Source organism: Rissa tridactyla, chromosome 8 (assembly GCF_028500815.1).
Source record: "Rissa tridactyla isolate bRisTri1 chromosome 8, bRisTri1.patW.cur.20221130, whole genome shotgun sequence".
Lineage (NCBI taxonomy): Eukaryota > Metazoa > Chordata > Aves > Charadriiformes > Laridae > Rissa > Rissa tridactyla.
Window position 1 is genome coordinate 39,652,213 of NC_071473.1, and position 22,678 is coordinate 39,674,890.

Sequence of the window (22,678 nt, forward strand, 5' to 3'; positions counted from 1 at the left end):
TACAGCCCATGCTGCTTCTCAGAACTGTTTCACAACCAGATTAAAGTGCAACTGTGCCCTGCTTAAGTGACTCCGTTAATTAAAAAATTTATTAAATTAGATATATGTAGTCAGTTGCGGGGGTTTTGTTGGTTGGTTGCTTTGGTTTTTTCCCTTACTAAATAGTTACTGGGAAAACATGATAGAACAGCAGCACTACCATAATGACTACTGAGGAGAAGACTAGAAGACTTCATATGGGTGTCTGACTGCTTGGTACTGCAGGTGATGGAAAGCAGGTGGTGAAGCCTGCTACTCCCACATAAAGCAAAAAATTCTCTTGGAAAAATCAGAGGGCTCTTCACTAGAACTCTGGTCTGTAGGTTTTAGGAGAAACTGATAAATTTATTTCACATATAGATACTTCAGAATTTGTATTACTATTTATATTCTTATGCTAAAATACTGTGAGATAGATATTTTTGAAATTGAGAGGTCTTCTGGAGTGGATGATCTGACCTACAAAGCCCTCACTGAAGGCCAGATGGCTTTATAATAAAACTCTCTTTCCTGTAGCAGTCAAGCATCATGAGGTGATTTTATTTTATTTTTAAATTTAGATTCAGATTTTCCAGTAGCTAGTTGCCTGTTCTTGTGTCTTAAATAAGACACAATTCTGAAATACAGGATGTAGGATTTAATCCTGAATTAAGAAAAAGTGCTTGTAGTTTTAATGAATTTAATACTTGAGCACTAAAATCTTTGTTAAATCCTACCTTTAAGAAAATAAATTGGATAATGGGTGGTTTGACTCAAGACATTTAGAAGTTAGTCCTTTTGAGAGTTGCATTATTTTCTTACTGTATTACTGCTTTCCCGTGAGTATTTCACTTCCAGTAATAAATACAGCCTTGTCAGCTTTTTAGCTGACATTAATTCCTAGCATGTTATTGTTCTGCTTAATGTAATAACATCTAGTACTGCAAAGGGGCAAACAGGAGAGCTAGAAAACATTACTATCAAGAAGAGGTTTCTGATTACTCTTTCAGAGAATTGTTATCTAAGCGTGTGCATGAGCTGGAGCTTAAAGAAAAACCGAGTATGCGATACTGTAAACTGCTCCAGGATCATCATTGCAGCTTGTCCGAGACAAAGCTTGCCTCTTCCACTAACCATAGAAGAAGGTTAATGTCCATGTGTCTTTCCTAATAAGAGAACAAAAACCTCTAGATATGAAATAAGGTGAGATTAGTTGAGATTTTGTCCATAATAATGCAGTAATATTACATTGGTAATTTATAGATAGGCATACTTAAAATGACATAAATATACCTCAGTAAATAGCTAAATAAAGGATTACTGTTGCTGTAGTTCTACAGAAGATGTATTTTAATCATTTTCCAAAAATGTAGCGTGTGTGCCTGAAAATAAGAACAGGATGTTATAGGTTTATTTGCTTAGTAGGTATTTTGTTAATGCAAGAACATCGGCATACCAATGTGCTGTTACACAATTCACTAATTTGCACTTTTAAAATAACTTAGCTTTAAGCTGTTTTAGACACATTACTACGTTAAACTGTATGTTTAAGTAGCTGACTAATCTTATAGTAAGAGTGAGATTTAAAAAATGAGCTGCAGTACCTCAGTAGCTTAGTATACAAATTCCACATTTATATAGTTGATGTCTTCTTACAAGATAACTTCAAGAACATACAAACAAATGCTCTGAAACTATGAGCTTCTATATACATTACAGAGCTTCTGTAGACTTCACAGATGTTGAAGTAAGTCATGGCATCCTCTTAAATTCCTGATTTTCTGGACTGGAGAATTAGAGCTGAATGAATCTTCTTCTGGGTCAGTTCTGCCCTCAGTGATCGTAAATCAGATGCTGCCTGCTTTCTCAGCTGCAAAAGAACCAGTAATTTAAGGAATTACAATTTAAGGAAGTTTTTGGAGTTGACATGCATATGTGTTTATATAACTAAGATGGAAAATTTTATACAGGATGGATGAATGCAGGATACATCTTTCATCTTTAAAATTTTACATGTCTAATTAGATACCCTAGTTCTACACTGCTTTCTTTGGTACTTTGCCTTAGTGTTTTTAAGAGACAACTGTGAAATTCATTTATCTTTCCATTCCTTGTTACACAATGGAGGAGGCATAACGAGTACATCCACCCTAGATGTATTGGGTTTGCATGGCAAAAAATGTTTTGGTATTTGACACTGTCCTGCGTGATATCCTTGTGTCATGTGTCAAGGCCAAGTGCAAGGATCTGCACGTGCGTCAGGACAGTCCCAAGCACCAATACAGGCTGGGTAAGTCTACGAAAGCTGAAAAGCTGTCCAATGTGAAGGCCTGTACCAACATCTTCCTTCCAAAGGGAGCCATTGGCAGCACTGGTATGGAATAAAGCAGATGAAGAGGACTGCCAGCTGCTTGGAAAGCCATTGTCTTTTTTTTTCTTTCTTTCTTTATACCTTTTTTTTTTCTTAGTTATGGTCAACTACTGATCAGTGCCTCACCAAGTATGTTCCTTCAATTACCTTTTGAGTGAAATGGGAATTTTATGAAAGAGATAGATTGTGAAGTTTAGCTTACATCATAGTACTTTGAAAATCTAAGTTGCTTGAATGTCATACATTCAAAAATCATCTAATAACATAGTGTTCTAGAGTAATTTGGCTCAAACAATAAAGTTACAATGACAAATAACACCATAAAACTAGCAATATAAAACAAGAACTGTTTAGCAAATATTTACATCATCTAATGTTTGTGAAGATCTAAGCGTTTTTTTATACATAGTAACATTTTGACAGTTTTAATTAAAAGGCAGAGTACCTTAATTTCTATTATGAGTTTCATTTTTGTATCATCCAGCTTCTTCCTCAGTTGATCGAGTTCATGCTGCACTGTAGCAATTCGGATAATTGTGTAATTCTATATGAAACAACAACAACAAAACTTTACACGTAGGATTAGTCCAGATCACATCTCCTGAGTAACAGCACATTGTTCTGCAATTATCTTTTGTGGCTACTCCCCATTTATAATAAAAAGGCATACTTCTAATTGTATATTTTTTTCTCTCACAGGTGTAGCATCACTTTGTCACAGTACATTCATTGATGAGATTGCTACACTCATGTAACATTTAGTGCAGATAAACTCCTGGTTATACAGTACGTCTTTTCAGCAGCAGGTGGGGGTGGGCCGATCTTTGAATTAACCTATAGAACTAAAAATCATGTTTTCTAAATGTAGGTTCTCACAGTCAGCTCGTGTAACTCAGCCGTAGTCCCTTGAAGTCTGTAAACTGAGGGATGGGGTGGGTGTGTACATGGTAATCTCTTGATGTTCCAAGCCTTTAAAAATGCTAATAAAGTGTCAGCTGAAGCAAATGATTGTTGCCCATACAAGGAGTCATTAAGTGGTATCTGTGGCCTCTCATCTCTGGGCTCCTGCTGTAAGCTTCTCCCCACCCAGGGGTGTAGCTGCTTGCAAACAAGGGTCCAAGTGCCATCTCCAACACCGCACAGCTGTGAAACCCTGCTCAGACCACTGAGAAAGCAGCAAAGGCACACAGTCATGCTGGATAAAAACACACAGGGCTGTCAGACTAGTTGGGGGCTACTGAGGAATCACCACGTTGTTGAGCTGAGTCACCAGTACGGACAAAGCTGGTGGAAGAGGAGAAACCAGCAACAGCGGGATCCATTCCCCCGATCCCGACTCTTCCTGCCTGATGGCACATGTGCTGCCACGCAGCACGTCGTAGCAAACGAGGGGTGGAGAGCATACTAGTCCTTAGCCTAATCGCTCATTAAATCCTGGCTACCTTCTCTCTGTGCGAGACAATAAACAACTGCTGTATGCACCTGAAGTTGTGCATATCCTCCACATAAGGCCTCTTTGTGCCTAGCTAGAGAGACCTAAAAAAAACCTGATACCACCCCCAAAAGGAGCAGTAACATACCTGAACACAGCTAGTTATATAATGTAGTATCAACCCTATTAATAGTTTTATATTGTAGATATTTATATTAAGATAGCTCAAATAATACACATTTGTATATAGTATACACTCTTCGATTGTATATACACTCTCCCACCTTTCAGATACCAGAAAGGGACTTTTCTTTTCCCCCCTAGTCTAGCTTCAGATTTGCCAACAGACTTGCTTCCATTAACACACTTAGAAAATTAGCAGGTACAACTATTGGGAAGGGTGTTTCCCCCTTTTCTTTCAACTTTCTTTTTTTAATTCCTCTCTGGGCTTCCCCTGATTTGACACCAATAACGTAACACGAGATTCACAGTTGCACAATAGTCAAGCGCAACCATTCCAACAGCCTCAGAGATGTTTCTTGTCCTCCAAACACAACTAGAATTCATTAACTCTGTACAGGGAATTTGGGATAATGAGAACAATATGTAATTGAACAATTCATTAATCATACTGAACAAAAGGTGATTTTGTTATGAGAAGGTATTGTACAAACACAAAGCCGACAGAATCACATGCTCAGACTCAAGCACTGCAGTCTTTTTGAGATGAATGGGCTGAAGTAATTTTATACCTCAGATCATTGAGAGATATTTGGCTGTTAAAGCTAGTTTACAAGTCACTGGTTGGTATTGAATTTGCTACTTTAATTTATATCTTATAAAAAACCAAAAACATGCTGTGTAAAAAGAGAGATTAAATAATACAAGCAAATACCTTGGAGTTTGTCATATTGTTTGGTTGTTTTCGGCTACCTCTGGCCTCCAATTGCAAGAGTAATTTCTGGTGGTAAAGTTCTAAATCTTGTCGCAGTTTGTTTAAAGCATCCTCCAGTGAAACCGTAGCTTTCTTAGTTTCAAAGTACTTCTTTTTCCATTCCTCGCGAACTGCACAGGAAAACAGTAATATTGTTTGGTCTCGTTCACCTTATCATAAGGTCTATTGAAGACAGTAACGACTAACTGATCTCACAAGATTCAGTTGTCCAATACGTGCATTAAAACATGGCAGTAGGTTACTTTTAAAAAAAAGCAATTAGTGAAAATCTTCACTAAAATTACATTCACTATAAATGCAACCGAATTTTCATAGAATAATAGAATAGTTTGGGTTGGAAGAGACCTTTAAAGGTCATCTACTCCAGCCTCCCCTGCAATAAGCAGGGACATTTTCAACTAGATCAGGTTGCTCAGAGCCCCATCCAACCTGGCCTTGAATGTTTCCGGGGATGGGGCATCTACCACCTCTCTGGGCAACCTGTGCCAGTGTTTCAACACCCTCATCGTAAAAATTTCTTCCTTATATCTAGTCTAAATCTACCCTCTTTTAGTTTAAAGCCATAATCCCTTGTCCTATCGCAAAAGGGCCTGCTAAAAAGTTTGTCCCCGTCTTTCCTGTAGGCCTCCTTTAAGTACTGAAAGGCCACAATAAGGTCTCCCCAGAGCCTTCTCTTCTCCAGGCTGAACAATCCCAACTCTCTCAGCCTGTCCTTATAGGAAAGGTGTTCCATCCCTCTGATCTCCTCTGGACCCACTCCAACAGGTCCATGACTTTCCTGTGCTAAGGGACAATAAATGTGCTGAGGGACAATTTTCACACAATCACCTGCAACAAAAGGCTCTCTCTGTCCACCGAGATATAACACAAAATTTCACCTAGCTGTTCTGCAGATTTCAGCTGCACAATAAGTACTCCTGACCTGTGAAACCTGGTATGGAAAATTGAGCACTGTAGATTTATGCAAAATTTGAGCTCTGCAGGGCCAGAGATTTTGAACAGCTCAGTTTTATACAGATGTCCAAAGATTATGAGAAACAGTTATTTACCTTTGCACTTAACTATGACTCCTCCTATGCTGTTACTGTGCTATCAACAGCTGGCACATAAATCTCCCCGTATCTAGTGTGGCAGTCTTATGGCCACATACATTCACTAGTCTGCAGTGTGTCCTAAATGTTTCCTTCTGTCAAGGCATATTTTAGGAAATCAGGACACGTGCTTCTCAGAATGTTACCAAAAAGAACCCACCTGTTGGAGGGCTATATGGTATGTAACTGAGAGTGACTGTCAGCACGGCAATCTGAGGAGGATATTAAATATAGACTGGACCACTGGTCCTACAGAATATGCTCTTCCCTTCACACCTTGTGAAGAAACATGTTTGCAAATGCACTTACTTATGAAACTCTACAGGCCTGACAAAAATAATTCAGAGGTAGAGATGCTTCTTAGAGAACCTGCAGAAGCTGATTGAATCCTTGCAAAATAAACCTTGCAAAAACCTTTATTTTACCCAGCTGGATAACGTAATTTAAGACAATGCAGGAGCCATTTAGGGCTTATCTCACCAGGGTAAATTAGCTTGCCTTGCAGCTCCATGCTACAACAGATCCACTGCTTCAAGTACCCAAATTTGGGGGTTTTTTAAATACAACTTCACCATGCTGCAGAGTGAAGCCATGCCCTTGGAGAATAACTGGAAGAATTGGCTTCTCTTCTCCTTTCAACAAAGCTACGAGTAATAGTTGAGACTTCTGGTGATTTAGCTGTATTTAAGTACAAAGAGAATGCTCTCAGAACATCAAAGTGATTAAATCTCATCTCTGTACAACTGGAATGTGACTTAGGGAGGATAGTTTAAGTATAAACTTGAAAATAATTTTACAAAGAAAATTTGGGTGGTATTTCAATGAGATTTTTACATTCTTAAAAACCAAGGTTTGTTAAGCTTGTCACGACAGACTTGTAACTTCCATGCCATAAGCTGAATACCATTAGATAGGAGGAAGATGATCAGAGGAATTCTACAATTCTACGAAGAAAAAGTATTATGCTGGCAACTTGACTAGAAGCCCTATCAACGCAGTAAAAAACTCGGGTTTAGCATGGTCCTGGGCCTCAAACCGTGACGCAGCGTGCAGTAGCTCTCTGGGCACTGTGTGTACATAGGACACAACGTGAATGGTTTATAAAAGCCAGGATATTTCTAGATTCATAAGACTGCCACAAAAAAATGGAAGGAAACATTGCAACCTTGAATCTTTCCAGCATGCTATTATACAAATGAGCCTTCTCGGAGCTATTGGTTAGCAAACTGCTCTCTCTCTGTAATTAAGCTCACTGACAAGGAGACAAACATTGTCACATTGGTTTCAGTGTCATTTCTCAATCATTCCAAATTCCAAAATAAACTAAAATTATACCGTGATATCTCCTCAGCCTATTTTGTTCCAGTAGCCCCTTAGCTCTTTTGATCAGTTCTTCTCTAGTTTTTTCCATGTGCCTTCTGTCTTTCTTCATTTGTTGCAATTGTTCTACCATCTTGTTTTCTAAAGATAGTATAATTATATTTAGCAAGCATCTGGATACTGTAAATAGGTAGGATCAATCAAGATTTTTGTAATGTACCCATCATAAATCATGCCAAAAGCTCTGTCAGAACAGGCAGTAGAAATTATTTTATTTTAATAAACTACCTCTAACTTTTCAAAATGGCTGGTGCATCAGAAAAAAGTGAGAAATCCAGCATGCATCCAGGCATTCATACACGCACACAAACAAGTAAGCACCCTTTTATATGCCTAAACAATGCATCACTAAAACTGTATATTCAAGGTCTATATGCACCACATACATAGAAAACTCTTGCCAAGTGAAGCCAAAAAAGCCTCCAAAGGACTATTTCCTGCTCAAAATACTTCGTGATATAAACTGTAGCGAAATCTTGCCTTAAATCCCTCTGGTCATAGGCAGGCTAGTATCTCAGACTTTCACTAATCTGCAATGATAGGTCAATCACTTATCTTCCTACTGTCCTCCTCCTCCACCACAGCAGAGGATCCTCAGCAATGCTACTGGTGGTTTTCTTTGCTACATTCTCACTCCAGTCAGCAGCATTTCATCCGATCTCCCTCCCTTCCCAAGTCCACAAACTGGGTTTTCTAGCTAGCACGGGGAACCTGCCATGGTCTATGAACAGCCCGTGCAATTATAAATGCCTGGAATTTTCCAACCACAAATCAAAATTTGTAACAATGCTGTGAATGAACGTATGTCCCAATTCTTTCATAAAGTAGGTATTTCTGTCTTCATTAACTATTCAGTCTTGATTCAATGTTCACTTCCCTGCAATTTCTTGGAATCATATACTCACTTGCTACCTGAATTGCAGGAACTTGAGCTGGATTTACAGAAAGTGCCAGAAAAGGTGGAGTAGGAGGCGAATAATATTCTTTCGGACAAGTATGATTTTGCTTGGTTTTATCTGCCTATAGAGTCAGAAGACACAACTATCAGTACATAACTCATAATCCTGAATAATTACATTAGACATATGCCCTGGAAGTGGCCTGAGTGAATGGGAGAGCTAAATTTGAATTCTGCATATAAGCTTTCTGATTGTGTTACCGGTACAAATGACGACTAAATCACAAACAGCTGGACCTCTACAAATAAAATCAGAACACTGAACACCTGCATCACAGAGAACATACAGACAAAAATGCAGACTATTGCTAATTGTTCTTGTCCATGTCCATAACCCCACAAGTTACTGCCACTCCCATGCAAGACCAGGAATAACAGGCATTAAAACTGCCATCTGGCTCATGGCTTACAAAGCCTGGACCGCCAATTTCTAAAATAAAATTCCTAGTAGCAGATTCTCAATTTCATTATTGTTTTCCTAAGATTCCATTACAATCACTTCTGCGCAAGAGCTCGCAGGTGACAGTTAATAGTGCCAGCTATTATGCTGTATCTTTGCATGTGGGTGCTGAGTGTTCCTAAATGTGTTCTTATTCTGATACTACATCCTACGTATGTTTTAAAGGATTTTATAGTTGTTATCAGAAGTTTTGCTTGGCTTGAGAGAAGACAAATTTATCCCATAGGAAATATGAAATTATAAAAATGTCACCAATAAAACCAATAAAATGTTACTGTCAAGAAACTGTAAAAAAAAATCAGCTAACATTAATAAGACTGAGGTAGTTATTGTATATGTAGTTCCCATTAAATTATGACCAGAGATTTCATTGTTTAGAACTAGACTTGATTTTTCATTAGCCAATCTGCAGAGTCGCAGTGTATGAATTAACTTTTCTCAGTTACCTTCAAACATACATTTGACTATTTCATATTTCCAATGAGTTACCTGTCTTATAAAATTAGACTGTTTCTAGGTGGAGGACTATGTTTATTGCTTCAGATTACTAAGAATATGTTACCTTGAAAAACACACCTGATTATCCAGTTTTTCACCAGGATCAGCTGTAGACTTGCTAGTTCTGTATTGCTGCAAGCTAAAGATAAAAATCAAAGAAGCAAGTGAAAATTCATGTAATAAAATGGGTGTTTTCCCCATTTTGTTTCATTTATTTGAAGTCTGTAAAATAAATTTCTAGCTATGAATTAATATTCCATTATTTTAGCAGAATCATTATTTACTAACCTCTTTTTTTTGTGTACATATTCTGTGGTTTGGTCTCCCATTATTTTAAGAATTTCGGTATCCTGTGTCCTGTCTCTTCTTAGTTTGGTATCTTTTTGGTGGTCATTATTTTCCATGTTTGTTAGTTCTGTGACAGGACAGTGATGATCAAAATACACAAACTACACTCACAACATTTAAGCTGTTTTGACTGTCAGTGCCTGGACTTTCCAACCTGTATTAGAAATTCAGTGAATCAATCAAAAAAATAATGTTATGTCTGGGGTTTGGAAATGTTGTGTGAATAACAGAGGAAAGAAATAAAGGAAAAAAACCAGCTATTTTTGTTTTGAGAATTTCTATCTAACTAATTCTTGGAAACTAGTAGAAGAAACATTATCACAGATAAGGAAACCACTTAATTATTTCACCTTCCCTAAACTATTTCTGTATTTAATAATTTCTGCCTTTCAGAGCAAAATGTTTTGCATTTAAATATTAATGAGTAAGTATTATCTGCTTTAAAATATATACAATAAATATTTCAAAAGAAAATTACTGACAGACTTCACCTTTACTACTACAAAATCCTATATCCTTCATCATTCAAATAAAGTTATGAAAAAATGTTCAGTTATTTATTTACTTATATATTTGTATATTAAGCGGTCTCATACCTAGTATCAGTTAACATGATGATGGAGAGACAAAGCTATTTTTGTCAGATTATGAATGGAAACTGAAATTACTAAAAAGTCATTCACGGAAGCCTTTTCTAGTACACTCTCCAGACACGTCTCATATTCAAATTTTTGTTTTATTACTCAAAGTGTGCGATATCCAGAAAATAATTCTGACTGAGATCTGTAAGGTGCCCATACCTATGAAAAATTGACTATTGTCTCATTTAATAATTACTCATTAAAAATTTGTGATAGAATAAAAGTCATCTTTTTTACGTGAACTGTAAAATTCTACTCAAATATTAAGACTTATCTTTGAAAAGTATTTCCTCAAAAACAATTTATATTATAATTTTGATGCTAAGATAGCAGTAGTCATTCAAATCCAATTTAAAGGTGTCAGTTATTTCTTTCTTGGTAATCACTAAAAATGAGGAATATTAAGAACATTATATAACCTTTCAGGGACTTAATGGCCCTCAGTATCCCTAAGACACCCCATTTTAAAGGAAGTAGTAGTTAATATATCTCTTCCAAACAACATTTTCTATTTTGGCACAGACCTGTTATCTAGCTAATGTGTGCTTTAAAACCCTCCCTACTTTTGTACTATCTTCACTGTGGTCTGCTCAAGGACTTCTCTCACCTCTCAGTTTTAGGAATGCCGCTGTTCAATAGCATATAAATAAACGTTATACGGGAGGGAGTGGAGGAAACACTTTCTCTTCAGTAGTAATGTAGCCATGGATAAAAGGACAATGAAAATTGAAGTGAATAAATGATTTCCCTGATATTCTGATAGCAAGATTTTTTTAATTTAAAACTGCTGTTGAATTATGGAATCATTATCCTCCAATCTTTACAGTAGCTGCTTGGTAATTATTTTTTTTCATATAAATAAGATTAGACAAATACATCAACTATAGTAAAATGTTTCCCTGTGTCAGTACACAGTGATAAAGGACTCATCCAAATTAAAACCTACAGCTCTTTGAAAGATATTATTATTTAAAAAATTAGAATACTGTTCAGATAGCAATATTCCAACTCATGCTCTAACCATAGATTTCTTAAAACTTAGCTTTACTCTGCCAATTTTCTAAAATGCATGCTTTAGCAAGAAGATGACAATGAACAGTTGTACCCTTGCGATACTGAATGTGATCTGGGTGCGTTTGGTTATTCTGGCCTTGTTCATCATTGCGGTTTACATGAAGAGCAAGAGCAGTTCCTTTGGCTTTGTCATTCCACTTGGGAGTGTTACGCTCTTTTTGATCCTGCCTGGGATGATTTTGCTGAGGGGTCTGTAATATCGTATCACTCTTTCCAGCCTCCCTGTCTGCAGGATCTGAATGACTTCTTGGTGTGAAGGGAGATCCATTGGATCCATTTTGATCTGCATGATAATTATTAGAACACAGAAATATTATTTTATTGTAAATGTTAACAGTAATATTTATTCTTCTCTTTCATCATCCTCCTTCACCTACATTGTTTAAACTTACCTTTTTCTCTAAACTGTATCTGTTTTTCTTGAATCCTGTTATTATGGTCTTTACGTTTTGTGGACAAAACTGGAACAGTTTCTTTCTCACTCCATTCCACAGGACTGTGCACTACCTGATTTTCCAGCTGATGACTGCTTTGTATGCTTTCTAAAAATTGTTTGCTCTTTTCAGGTTTTTGCTGGGGAAGACTGGATGATCTTGATCCACGAGCAAACCTATTAGCTTCTGCATTAAAATGATGTCCTTGTTGAGTTGATGATGATAACGAATCATCTTCAAAGTATTCCATTCCAGGTAGCAAATATAATTCAGGATAAAGAGCCTAAAATACACAGTATATTCATCAGACAGGACAAAAGAGGAAATGTGCAAGGTAAAAAGTTTCTGAAAATGATACCTTAAAAGCCATTCAATACATACATAAGGAGGAGCAAATGACTCCAGTTCCAGCTCTGTTTCTTGCTTTGCTTTCACCTTGGAAGATAAAAAATGGAAGCATAACCAATAAAATACTTTTTTTATCAATACTGTTCCATATAATTTAATTTCTATATTCTGTTATCATCTTTACATACCGCATTTTTTCTTAACCAGCACTATCTTCTGTAATGGCCTGATGCGGAAGAAGCAGCACAGACTACTCTTCCATTTTCTGACATGGCCCTGAAACTTTGCCTATTTTTCAAAATCTCAATCAGTCCCACAAGAGTACATGGATGTACTGTATAATTTTTTATATCCTTTGCACTTTCTCTTATCGTTCAAAGGACCTGATCCAACAGTCATAGCAGAAGAAAGTCTTAGACTGTCTTTACCAAAAGTTCCTTCAAGATAAATCTGTACAGAAATGCTGAGTCTCACATAATTTTTGCTATTCATCTGATACAATACTGCAAAATATTTAATGTATGTAGGAAAAAAATATTTGCTACTCTACGTCTTCTTGCATTTACTGTTTGTCTTGATATTCTTTGTGTGATACACACTTTCTGATTTCAGTAGTCATCCTAAAAACAAAGTTTCAGATAAACAACGTGTATTTGAAAGATGTGCTCCAATGGAAAAAAAAAAAGAAAGTTGAGCTTACATTTAAATAATGAAATTGAACTAAACATGGGGCCAAATTCTTTTCTGAATAATGGCCACGCAATGCCACTGATTCACTGTTAAGAGTGAATCAGGCTATATGCAAGAAAAGGAAGAGCAAATGAACACAATTTTGGTTTATGTTTATTTTTCATTTTAAAACCCTTACTTGCAAGTAGGGTACAGCTCTTAGTACTGCTTACACTGTTACTGTTGTGAAACAGAAGACTGGGGGGTGGGGGGAAACACTCAACAAATATTTGGTCATTGAGATGTAATTCAATGAGGTTACCATGACCCTAAACAACAAATAAACCAGTTGGTTTATTGCTTTACACTTGGCTATAAAGTTAAATATCAAGCAACAGTAAATACTCCAAATTAAAATTATAACTTTGTCAGTAAAAATCTTCACTTGTATCTACTAATATCTTTAATTCTCGATTAAAGTAAAATATTTTATTGAATTCCTGACATTCTAAAGGAAGCTGGAAAATTTCTCCATTTATCTCAGAACTATCAGTGGGGAAGAAAATGTCCCATCTTACTTATTATGATGCAGTTAAAAAAACCTCTGTTCTCTGAAGACATATGCACATTTTCAGATTCAGATTGTGTAACAATCTTTACGTTTCTCTTCACATTTTTCCACCTAGTTTTTGCATATGACTTAGTATTTATTCTACTCTTCTGTGTGGGCAATCTTAGTGATAATTCAACTACAAATGAAATAAAGAACAGCGCCAAATTTCCAGCTTGCAATTAATTTCCAAATCCGTGAGAAAAAAGGAGATTAAATGAGAAGTGAAAAAAAAATTCTATACTTATGTACATCACTTAAGTCTTTGTGTATTACACGAACAAACTTTCAGTTGGACTGATTTTAAAGTTTATTTACTCTTTAGCTGTAGTTTGTAAGATACAAATACATAGAGAAACAACGTGAGGAAAAGTTATGATTCAGAAATGTAGGTTTTTGATTACATAAATCCCAGGCCGTACTACTGGACGAACTATTGGAACATAAATCTACATCCAGAGAAGTTTTCATTCAGAGACTGATCTTCAAAGGCCTTTGGGCAAGTCACAGCAGTAACCGTTAGAGGAACTCTGATTTACTCAGCTTCCATTGCAAATTCTTCAAGTGCCATATTCCCAACCATGTACTGGTAATAATGACCTAAGGGGGATTTGTATTTTTTTTAATGCAACCAGATTTGTCATATTTAATGCATTGACTTAGCAAAACTAGCACCTTTTCGCTGGATGGCAACTAATTACATCTGACGCTTTAAAGGATATTTCTAATATACCTGTCCAGCTGTGCCTTTGTATTTGGGGAAGTAGATGTGCTCTGACAAGAGCTTATGCTCCAGCATGTTTAAAAACAAAGGCTAACAGTGCTCCTAAAGTTAAGTCTATTTTCTTGTGATATTATCTAATCTGCAGGAACTAAACCTGTCTTTTATATTATAAAGCAGAAGAGCACAAAAGGAAAAAAATAATAACTTACCACTGCTAGCTTTTTCCCAATGCATTTTAAAAATTTGAATTTATCTGCAACTGCAACTCCACCCAGGTATTCTCCAAGCTTCTCCCGTAGCACTCTTAACGTGATGTGAGGAGACACCCTAGAATGTTGTTATTAATACATGTGTAAGATCAAATAATGATGGCTTTTCATAGAATCATAGAATGGTTTAGGTTGGAAGGTATCTTAAAAATTATCTAGTTCCAAACCCCCTGCCCTGGGCAGGGACACCTCCCACTAGACCAGGTTGCTCAAAGCCCCATCCCACCTGACCTCAAACACTTCCAGGGATGCACAACTTCTCTGGGCAACCTCTTCCAGTGTCTCACCACCCTCACAGTAAAGAATTTCTTCCTAATACCTCACCTAAATCTACCCTCTTTCAGTTTAAAGCCATCATCCCTTGTCCTATCACTACATGCCCTTGTAAAAAGTCCCTCTCCAGCTTTTTTCGGCATTAGAAGGCTGCTATAAGGTCTCCCTGAAGCCTTTTCTCCTCCAGGCTGAACAACACCAACTCTTCAGCCTGTCTTCATAGGAGAGGCGCTCCACTCTAATAATCTTTGTGGCCTTCCTCTGGACTCGCTCCAACAGGTCCATGTTCTTCTTATGCTGGGGGCCCCAGAGCTGGACGCAGTACTCCAGGTGGGGTCTCATGAGAGTGGAGTAGAGGGACGGAATCACTTCCCTCGGCCTGCTGGCCACGCTTCTTTTGATGCAGCCCATGATACACATTGCTGAGTCATGTTGAGCTTCTCAGCAACCAACACCCCCAAGCCCTTCTCCTCAGGGCTGCTCTCAAGCCATTCTCTGCCCGGCCTGTATTTGTGCTTGGGACTGCCCTGACCCACATACAGGACCTTGCACTTTGCCCTGTTGAATTTTATAAGGTTCACATGGACCTACCACTCAAGCCTGTCAAGGTCCCTCTGGATGGCATCCCTTCCCTCCAGCGTGTCAACTGCACCACACAGCCTGGTGTTGTCGGCAAACTTGCTGAGGGTGCACTCAATCCCACCGTCCATGTTGCCAACAAAGATGTTAAACTGCACCAGTCCCAACACCAAGCCCTGAGGAACGCCACTCATCACTGGTCTCCATTCAGACATTGAGCTGTTGACCACAACTCTTTGAGTGCAACCACCCAGCCAATTTCTTATCCACTGAGTTGTCCATCTGTCAATCAATGTCTCTCCAATTTAGAGACAAGGATGTCATGCGGGACAGTGTCAAATACCCTGCACAAGTCCAGGCAGATGATGTCAGTTGCTCTTTCCTTATCCACCAATGCTGTGGCAACATCATAGAAGGCCACCAAATTTGTCAGACACAATTTGCCTTTAGTGAAGCCATGCTGGCTGCCACCAATCACCTCTATATGTTCCATGTGCCTTAGCAGAGTTTCCAGGAGGATCTGCTCCATGATCTTGCCGGGCACAGAGGTGAGACTGACCAGCCTGTAGTTCCCCATGTCTTCCTTTTTTCCCTTTTTGAAAATGGGGGTTATGTTTCTCCTTTTCCAGTTGGTGGGAATTTCACCAGACTGCCACGACTTCTCAAATATGATGGACAGTGGCTTAACAACTTCATCCATTAGTTCCCTCAGGACCCACAGATGCACCTCATCAGGTCTGATGGACTTGTGCACCTTCAGGTTCCTTAGATGGTCTCGAACCCGGTCTTCTCTGACAGTGGGCAGTTCTTCATTCTCCCAGTCCCTGCTATTGCCATCCACAACTTGGGTGGTGTGGCTAGAGCACTTGCCAGTGAAGACTGAAGCAAAAAAGTCATTGAATACCTCAGCCTTCTCTATATCCCAGGTAACCAGGTCTCCCATTTCCTTCTGGAGAGGGCCCGCATTTTCCCAAGTCTTCCTTTTATCACTGACATACCTATAGAAGCTTTCTTGTTGCCCTTGACATCCCTGGCCAGATTTAATTCTACCAGGGCTTTAGCTTTCCTAACTGGATCCTTGGTTGCTTGGACAATTTCTCTGTATTCCTCCTAGGCTACCTGTCCTTGCTTACACCCTTTGTAGTTAGTAAGAGCGCGAAGATAATGCTATATACATGCCGGCTTGCATGGACAGAATGACCAAAAATGGGAACCATGTCCTGGAACTGAACCTAATTATACATAGGCCAGAGAGTCTTGGTGTGGTAGAGTCAGAACATTGTATCACGTTATGGTAGACTGTATTACAAGAACTGTCATAACATTAAATAGCAATATTCGTATTTTAGGAACCCCATACAAAGGGAGAATATGGAAGTAGTGACTCCTTCAGAATGCTCTTGCTCATCTGCAGATGAATAACAAAAACATTGGACACTGTAGTCATGCATTTCCATATAGGTGACAAAGTTTCATGGGGCTGGTCCAGGACTGCAGAACATACCCCTTCAAGCACTTAGAGCTAGAGGAGACATCATCACTGTCCACTTTACATAGCAGGCACATTCCTTTGATTTTGCCTTCTCCAACACAAATTTACAGTTGGGTGTGTGCATGTGTACATGCAAATGTATTTTAAATCAAAACCAAATACTGCAGCGTGAACATTTCCACCATAATTTGAGGATGAGAGAGCTGATGCAAATATGAATTGCATCATCTAATGTACTACTGGAAACCATGCAAATATTAAAGTAATGAGCTCAGTATAAAATCACCATAGAATAAAAAGCATGTCCACAGAATAAAACCAAATGTGCAAGAGGCACACAAAAGCTCTGCAGCACAACACAAGCAATTCTAATTGCTCCTACGCAGCCTTATAAAACAAACCAGGCAACACATTCAGACCTGAAACTGTTAATCACCCGTGCTGATTACGTGTTAGTATACTACCTAGCATGAGTTTGGCCCAGGCAGCTATCAATCCTCAAGCAATGCACAGACATAGCTTGGGGGATAGCACATGCCATTCTCGGTAAACAGTTTAGACAAGAACATACCATCCCTTCAACTTGGACAGGTCTTCAACACGAACCTTTCAGGGTTTGTTTGCACTTTCAAACAGCCCTATACACCTTCATTTCACACCCTGGGTATGTAAAAACACCCTCAGTTTCATCTCAAAACCACAGTACTTCAATGGGCTACAATGCTTCCCTGGCATTACTTCAAACACCCAGGACCCTCCTCAAGGTCATAAATCTGCCTTGGAGCACAGGCATGCAGCAGAGGGGACCCAAGTCTTCACAGTGGACACATCTAGGCCACACTGGTTGGTCCCTGTACGTTTAGCTCCTGTTTATTTCTTCTCTAGCCATTTTTTGCCCACTCTTGCTGCAGACATTAGCCCTAATGTCATTTATTTCTAACGTATAAAGAAATATGTGAAAGATGGATACATAATTCAACACATATCCTTCCACGGTCTTATGTGAGACCAGAGATGATCTTGAATTCAAATATCTCTCATTCACTATCATTTCTTGAAGCTGATGTCTCTGAGACATGCCCCTTGAATGGTCTTCTGAAACCCCTCTTTCAGAGGCAGTTCTAGAACTGCACATCCTTCACTGATAATGCCCATCCAAACCAGCAAGGAAATCTAAATCTAAGGCATTTGGGAACAACAGAGAAAACATCTAAGTAACTATGATGTATCATGGGAGAAAATTACCTGGGTATACAGAACCTGAGATACAGAGCAGAAATTTATCTGAAATTTTTTTGCCGGTGCAGCTGCTAAGAACATATAATAATATATTTCTTACTTGCTGCCACTGGCTAGAAGACGACTAGTCACATCCGAGCAATTTGCTTCAGGGTGTTCCTTTAAAAGTAATGCAAACTAGAGTTCATTACAGCAATCTCATCTGGAAACAACAAAAGTATGGCTTCTGTGGTGAGGAATGAGGAATAAAGAAAAGATCACAGAGGCTGAGAAATCAAGTTCATGGGAACAGGAACTCAGGGCCATAGACAATTACACACTCAATATTTTCCTCTAATTTAATGATTAATGGAAATGGCCTGTACTTAGACCTAGGAATCCTTTGTTAAGCTGACTCAGACAGTACCAGGATTGTCAAGCTGACTGGACAGGGCTATCAACAACATTCAAACAGCATTAGTATCAGCAAGGCTGGTGTACCCTCTCCCAGATTATAATAAGAGAAGTTTTTTTAAACATTTTTTTTGTTTTTAAAGAGTGATACGCTGGCCACGTGATAGTTATTGCTAATGCTAATGTACTTCAGCATTACATAGTACCTATAGGATAATTAATTAGCAATTATCTAAGACTCATTAGCAAGCAACAAATACCCAGACAGCTATAAACCCACGTAAATCAGTGAGAATCCTAATTTAAGTTGATGGCTTAGAATTGAACCTTAGTGAAATAAATTTACACTAGGGAACAGAGGGCACTGACAGATGTCCAATCACATGAAATTATTTAATCCAGACATGTATTTTGTATCTCTGCTGGGGGCTAGTACAGCAAACAGAATGGATACACACACTTATTTCCTCTGGTTTTGGGCAGCCTTTCAATAAAAGAAGCTGTGAGAATGAATAGATTCTGCCCTATACACTCCTACCTAACTGCTGTCAGTCTTTTCAGCTAAACAGTATGTTGTCTTAAGTGGACAATACAAGCCTAAATTTAAATTAGTTAAACCCTGTATTCCCTGCAGTTTAAGCTAAGTTCACAGGTTTTGCCCAGGAGCAGACAAGGTACATGTAAAGGCTCCATTTCAACAAACATCTTTACATTATTTGATTTTTCTACAACTTCTTACCACACTGGATACACACAGATTTTGTGAGTAAACTCTTCAGGAGTACAAAACAAACTTTCAAAGTTATGAAAGATTAAAACTGCAACTCTCTGTGCCAGGTTTGGGCCTAGGACTGGAACCAGGGTATTCTTTCACCATCTGAGAGCACACACAGCACATGGTGTTGTGGGTAACCTCTCAGAAACACCACTGAAGAAGAAAGAAGACATGCTGGTGACTGCACGGGCTGTAATGCTTCCCCTTGGGAAACATGGCTTAAGCTCTTCCTTTGGACTGAGAGTGTTCAGACCGTCATAGCCCTGTTCCTGGGAAATGACAGGCTTTCACATCTTTAACAAGCCACTCTGTCTTGAAGCCGGTGCATGGCCGAAAAGAACTCAAGATTTTGATAATCAGGCTTAAGGAGACAGAAAGAATATAAAATGGTGATTTTACAACATTCATTATTCTTCAGAAATACCAGCACTGCTCTGGAAGTGCATTTCAACAGTCTACATCAAGGGTTGCAATGGAGCTAAGCCTGATACAGTCCAAATAAACGTAACACTAGTCAAGGGCACCACTTGCCCTCTGGAACTTATTAGAGAACAAATCTCTTCTGACATGTAATCATGCTCTATAGAGCAACAGCTAAATGACTGAACAATAACATAAACAACCTACCATGTACACGAAGCCTAAGAATATACTCACCTTATAAATCCAGCTGAGATAAACTTGCTGGTAAGAGATACAGGAACTGTATTCAGCTTGAAGTTCCACACTTCTTCTGGGACATAAAAAACATGGAGCTCCACCAACTAAATAAAGAACAGATGATCATAACTGTAGATATATTATAATACTCTTTCTATAAGCTTTGTTTTCCTTAGCTGGACTTTCAATTCCTGGAGGCAGGAATGGCTTCTTTGATGATAGAGCCTCACTCTTCTAGCCCGTGTACTATCTGACAGTGATCGCTAGATAGTGAGAACGGCGATGAGTAGAGGAATTTGTGACTGAATGCTAGCTGACAGCATGAAAATAAGTCACATTAGAACAAGCTGAACAATGAAAATGAGAGCCTATGCTTGTGCTGTATGCCAGTGTGACAGCAATGGAAAGAACTTACCAAAACCAGCTGATTCTCTGGAGCGTGCCATGGATACAAGAGTACTTTGGCTAAAATCCTACCTTCATTCACCTCACGAAAAGTGCAAAGTCCTAAAAGCTTGATCCAAACATAGTAGAAAGCACCATAACTTCACAGAATCACAGAATGGTTAGAGTTGGAAGGGACCTTAAAGATCATCTAGTTCCAACCCCCCTGCCCTGGTCAGGGACACCTCCCAGTAGACCAGGTTGCTCAAAGCCCCATCCAGCCTGGCCTGGAACACTTCCAGGGATGGGGCATCCACAACCTCCCTGGGCAACCTGTTCCAGTGTCTCACCACCCTCACAGTAAAGAATTTTTTCATGATATCCAATCTAAATCTACCCTCTTTCAATTTGAGGCCGTTACCCTGTGTCCTATCATTACACTCCCTGATAAAGAGTCCCTCCCCATCCTTCCTGTAGCCCCCTTCAGGTACTGGAAGGCCGCTATAAGGTCTCCTCGGAGCCTTCTCTTCTCCAGGCTGAACAACCACAACTCTCTCAGCCTGTCCTCATAGCAGATGTGCTCCAGCCCTCTGATCATCAATAACTTGACCTTGCCAGCAAGAAAAATATTTCAAAATATTTCGGCATGTTAATAATATTAGCTACCTTGGAAGAACAGAAGTGCTCTTGGTAATGTCTGCAACAAGACTAACTAAGCCTGCTCTGAGCAAGGTTCATTTAGATTGTGTTCAAACCTGTGGTAGCTGTAGGACCGTTAATGACTGGGTCTTGATATTTTAAGTGAAAAATCAAAGTATTGACAAGGATGATACACTTCTGATAAGTTTTCCCTATAACTAGAAACCATGCAAGTAAGTGATATAAAACATTTCTGCAATTGTTGAGTTACTAAATATGAACTGGAAAAGAATGCTTTCGATATATACTATGTCAGAAGCATGTTTTTTTCCTCTCAAGCCTCCTAGTGCAGCGTCACTTATTTTATTAGTATTTATTTTTATTTAGAGCATCTAAAACATCTCTATGGAAAAGTACAAAAACTCTCACCTGTGATGTTCGAGGCCTCATTTGACTGAACGACATGTTGATCCCTGTACTTGATCACAGCGAATGCCAGGTGGGTTTTCTAATCTTCTTTTTGATCGAAACATTCTTTAAGAATGAGTTGCATGACAAACTCCTATGAGAAGTTACTCCACTGATTTCCTTTATTTTAATTTACTGTTCATCTTTCCATTTATGAAAAAGGAAAAGTTGCTTCTGTGCTGAGGCAGAAAGCTTCCAGCTAACTGTAGACAAACAGAATCAACCACACCTTCTACACAAGTATCACCTAAGTAACTGGGGGAATTGCTAAATCACAGCCCTGCAGCTCCAAGAGATCTGCCCTGGAGAACTTCCTCTTACCATTTTCTCTCCTTTGATAAAGACACTTAAGTTGCATATAAATTTCTACGCAACTGCCCTGTGTTCCTAAAGACACAGACCTAAATCCCCACAAAACGGGATTCTTGCAGGGTCTAGATTAATCTCTGATAAATGGGACAATTACTGTGAACTGGAGCCAAGCCACACATGTGGCACATTGTGCTGGCCAAGTGCACTATCGCAAGGAAACTTGACTGTGCCGTGGCACAAAAATCCTTTCACAAACCGCCCTAGTTGTGCCCTAACTTTGTTAGGATTTTTCTCAGTACTCTCACTCGAAGGCTCTTCCAGCATCTCCTTCTGATTTTCAGCCTGCTGAATGTTCTGATCACCCTGGTGGCTCTCCCTCACACCCCTGCTACTTCTAATTCACCTTTTCTTGAGTGCAAGGGACCAGACCTTCCAGGTCTCACCCTGGTTCCGTGTGATGGAATTAAGATTCCCCCGTGTCAGAGGGAAGCACCCACTGAAAAGGGCTGGTGTTGTTACTTGCCTCTTCACAATTACACTGCAACGAGCTCTCACGAATGACCTGACCAGAACATAGCGTCACTTCTCCACGGTTATTCCCAACCAAAGGCATGGCAGCGTACAGCACACGTTCTTCCCCATTAGTCCCTATATACGCGAGATGTTGCACTTTGCATTACATGTCACCCCGCACTATTATTCCAGGTGTCATGGTCGTTCCTGGACACTTTCTGCAGTAAATATCCATTTCCTCTAGACCCCAGTCAAGACCCAAACATGCTGGGAAGGGCACAGGTCACAACTTAGAACCACAGAATGGTTAGAGTTGGAAGGGACCTTAAAGATCATCCCATTCCCACCCCCCTGCCCTGGTCAGGGACACCTCCCACCAGACCAGGCTGCTCAAAAGCCCCATCCAGCCTGGCCTGGAACACTTCCAGGGATGGGGCATCCACAGCTTCATTGATTATGTCTCAAAATAAGCATCAAACTACTAACTAACTTGATACTAGCACCAAGATTTGCCACCTTGGTCTTCATATTGTCTTCTCACTTAATCCACTTTACAGATAAACTGGGGGAGAACGACCTTATTTCTCCGTTTCCAGGCGATTCCCCCCTTCGCGGGCACGCAGGGCTCGCAGGCCAACAGCGAACCCCCAGCACCGGTCACAAACCGGGAC

At 39.2% G+C, this 22,678-nt stretch overlaps 1 protein-coding gene across 2 annotated transcripts; it reads right to left on the reverse strand.

Annotated features, from left to right (window-relative positions):
* Positions 1 to 1,396: 1,396 nt before the first annotated feature.
* On the reverse strand, positions 1,397 to 22,620 carry SPATA1 (spermatogenesis associated 1). Of its 2 annotated transcripts, XM_054211225.1 has the most exons (13): positions 21,144 to 22,620; positions 19,689 to 19,795; positions 14,221 to 14,338; positions 12,042 to 12,095; positions 11,619 to 11,943; positions 11,258 to 11,509; positions 9,452 to 9,578; positions 9,242 to 9,302; positions 8,153 to 8,267; positions 7,203 to 7,328; positions 4,717 to 4,886; positions 2,835 to 2,933; positions 1,397 to 1,888 (listed from the first exon to the last, which is right to left on the reverse strand). In XM_054211225.1, the coding sequence occupies exons 1-13, from the start codon at positions 21,177 to 21,179 to the stop codon at positions 1,784 to 1,786; spliced, it is 1,695 nt and encodes a 564-aa protein (XP_054067200.1). In that variant the 5' UTR covers positions 21,180 to 22,620; the 3' UTR covers positions 1,397 to 1,783. The 2 variants fall into 2 exon arrangements, with proteins under 2 accessions (XP_054067200.1, XP_054067199.1); XM_054211224.1 differs by lacking the exons at positions 19,689 to 19,795; positions 21,144 to 22,620 and adding an exon at positions 15,145 to 15,388.
* Positions 22,621 to 22,678: the final 58 nt, after the last annotated feature.

Excerpts from the sequence above, each read along its gene's own strand:
- SPATA1 (XM_054211224.1), bottom strand. The coding sequence starts at position 15,347 with ATGTCTGAATGGAGACCAGTGATGAGTGGCGTTCCTCAGGGCTTGGTG. Across the intron at positions 14,339-15,144 it reads GACCTTGACAGGCTTGAGTG|GGTGTCTCCTCACATCACGT; the intron begins GTAGGTCCATGT and ends ACAACATTCTAG. Across the intron at positions 2,934-4,716 it reads ACAATATGACAAACTCCAAG|AATTACACAATTATCCGAAT; the intron begins GTATTTGCTTGT and ends TGTTTCATATAG.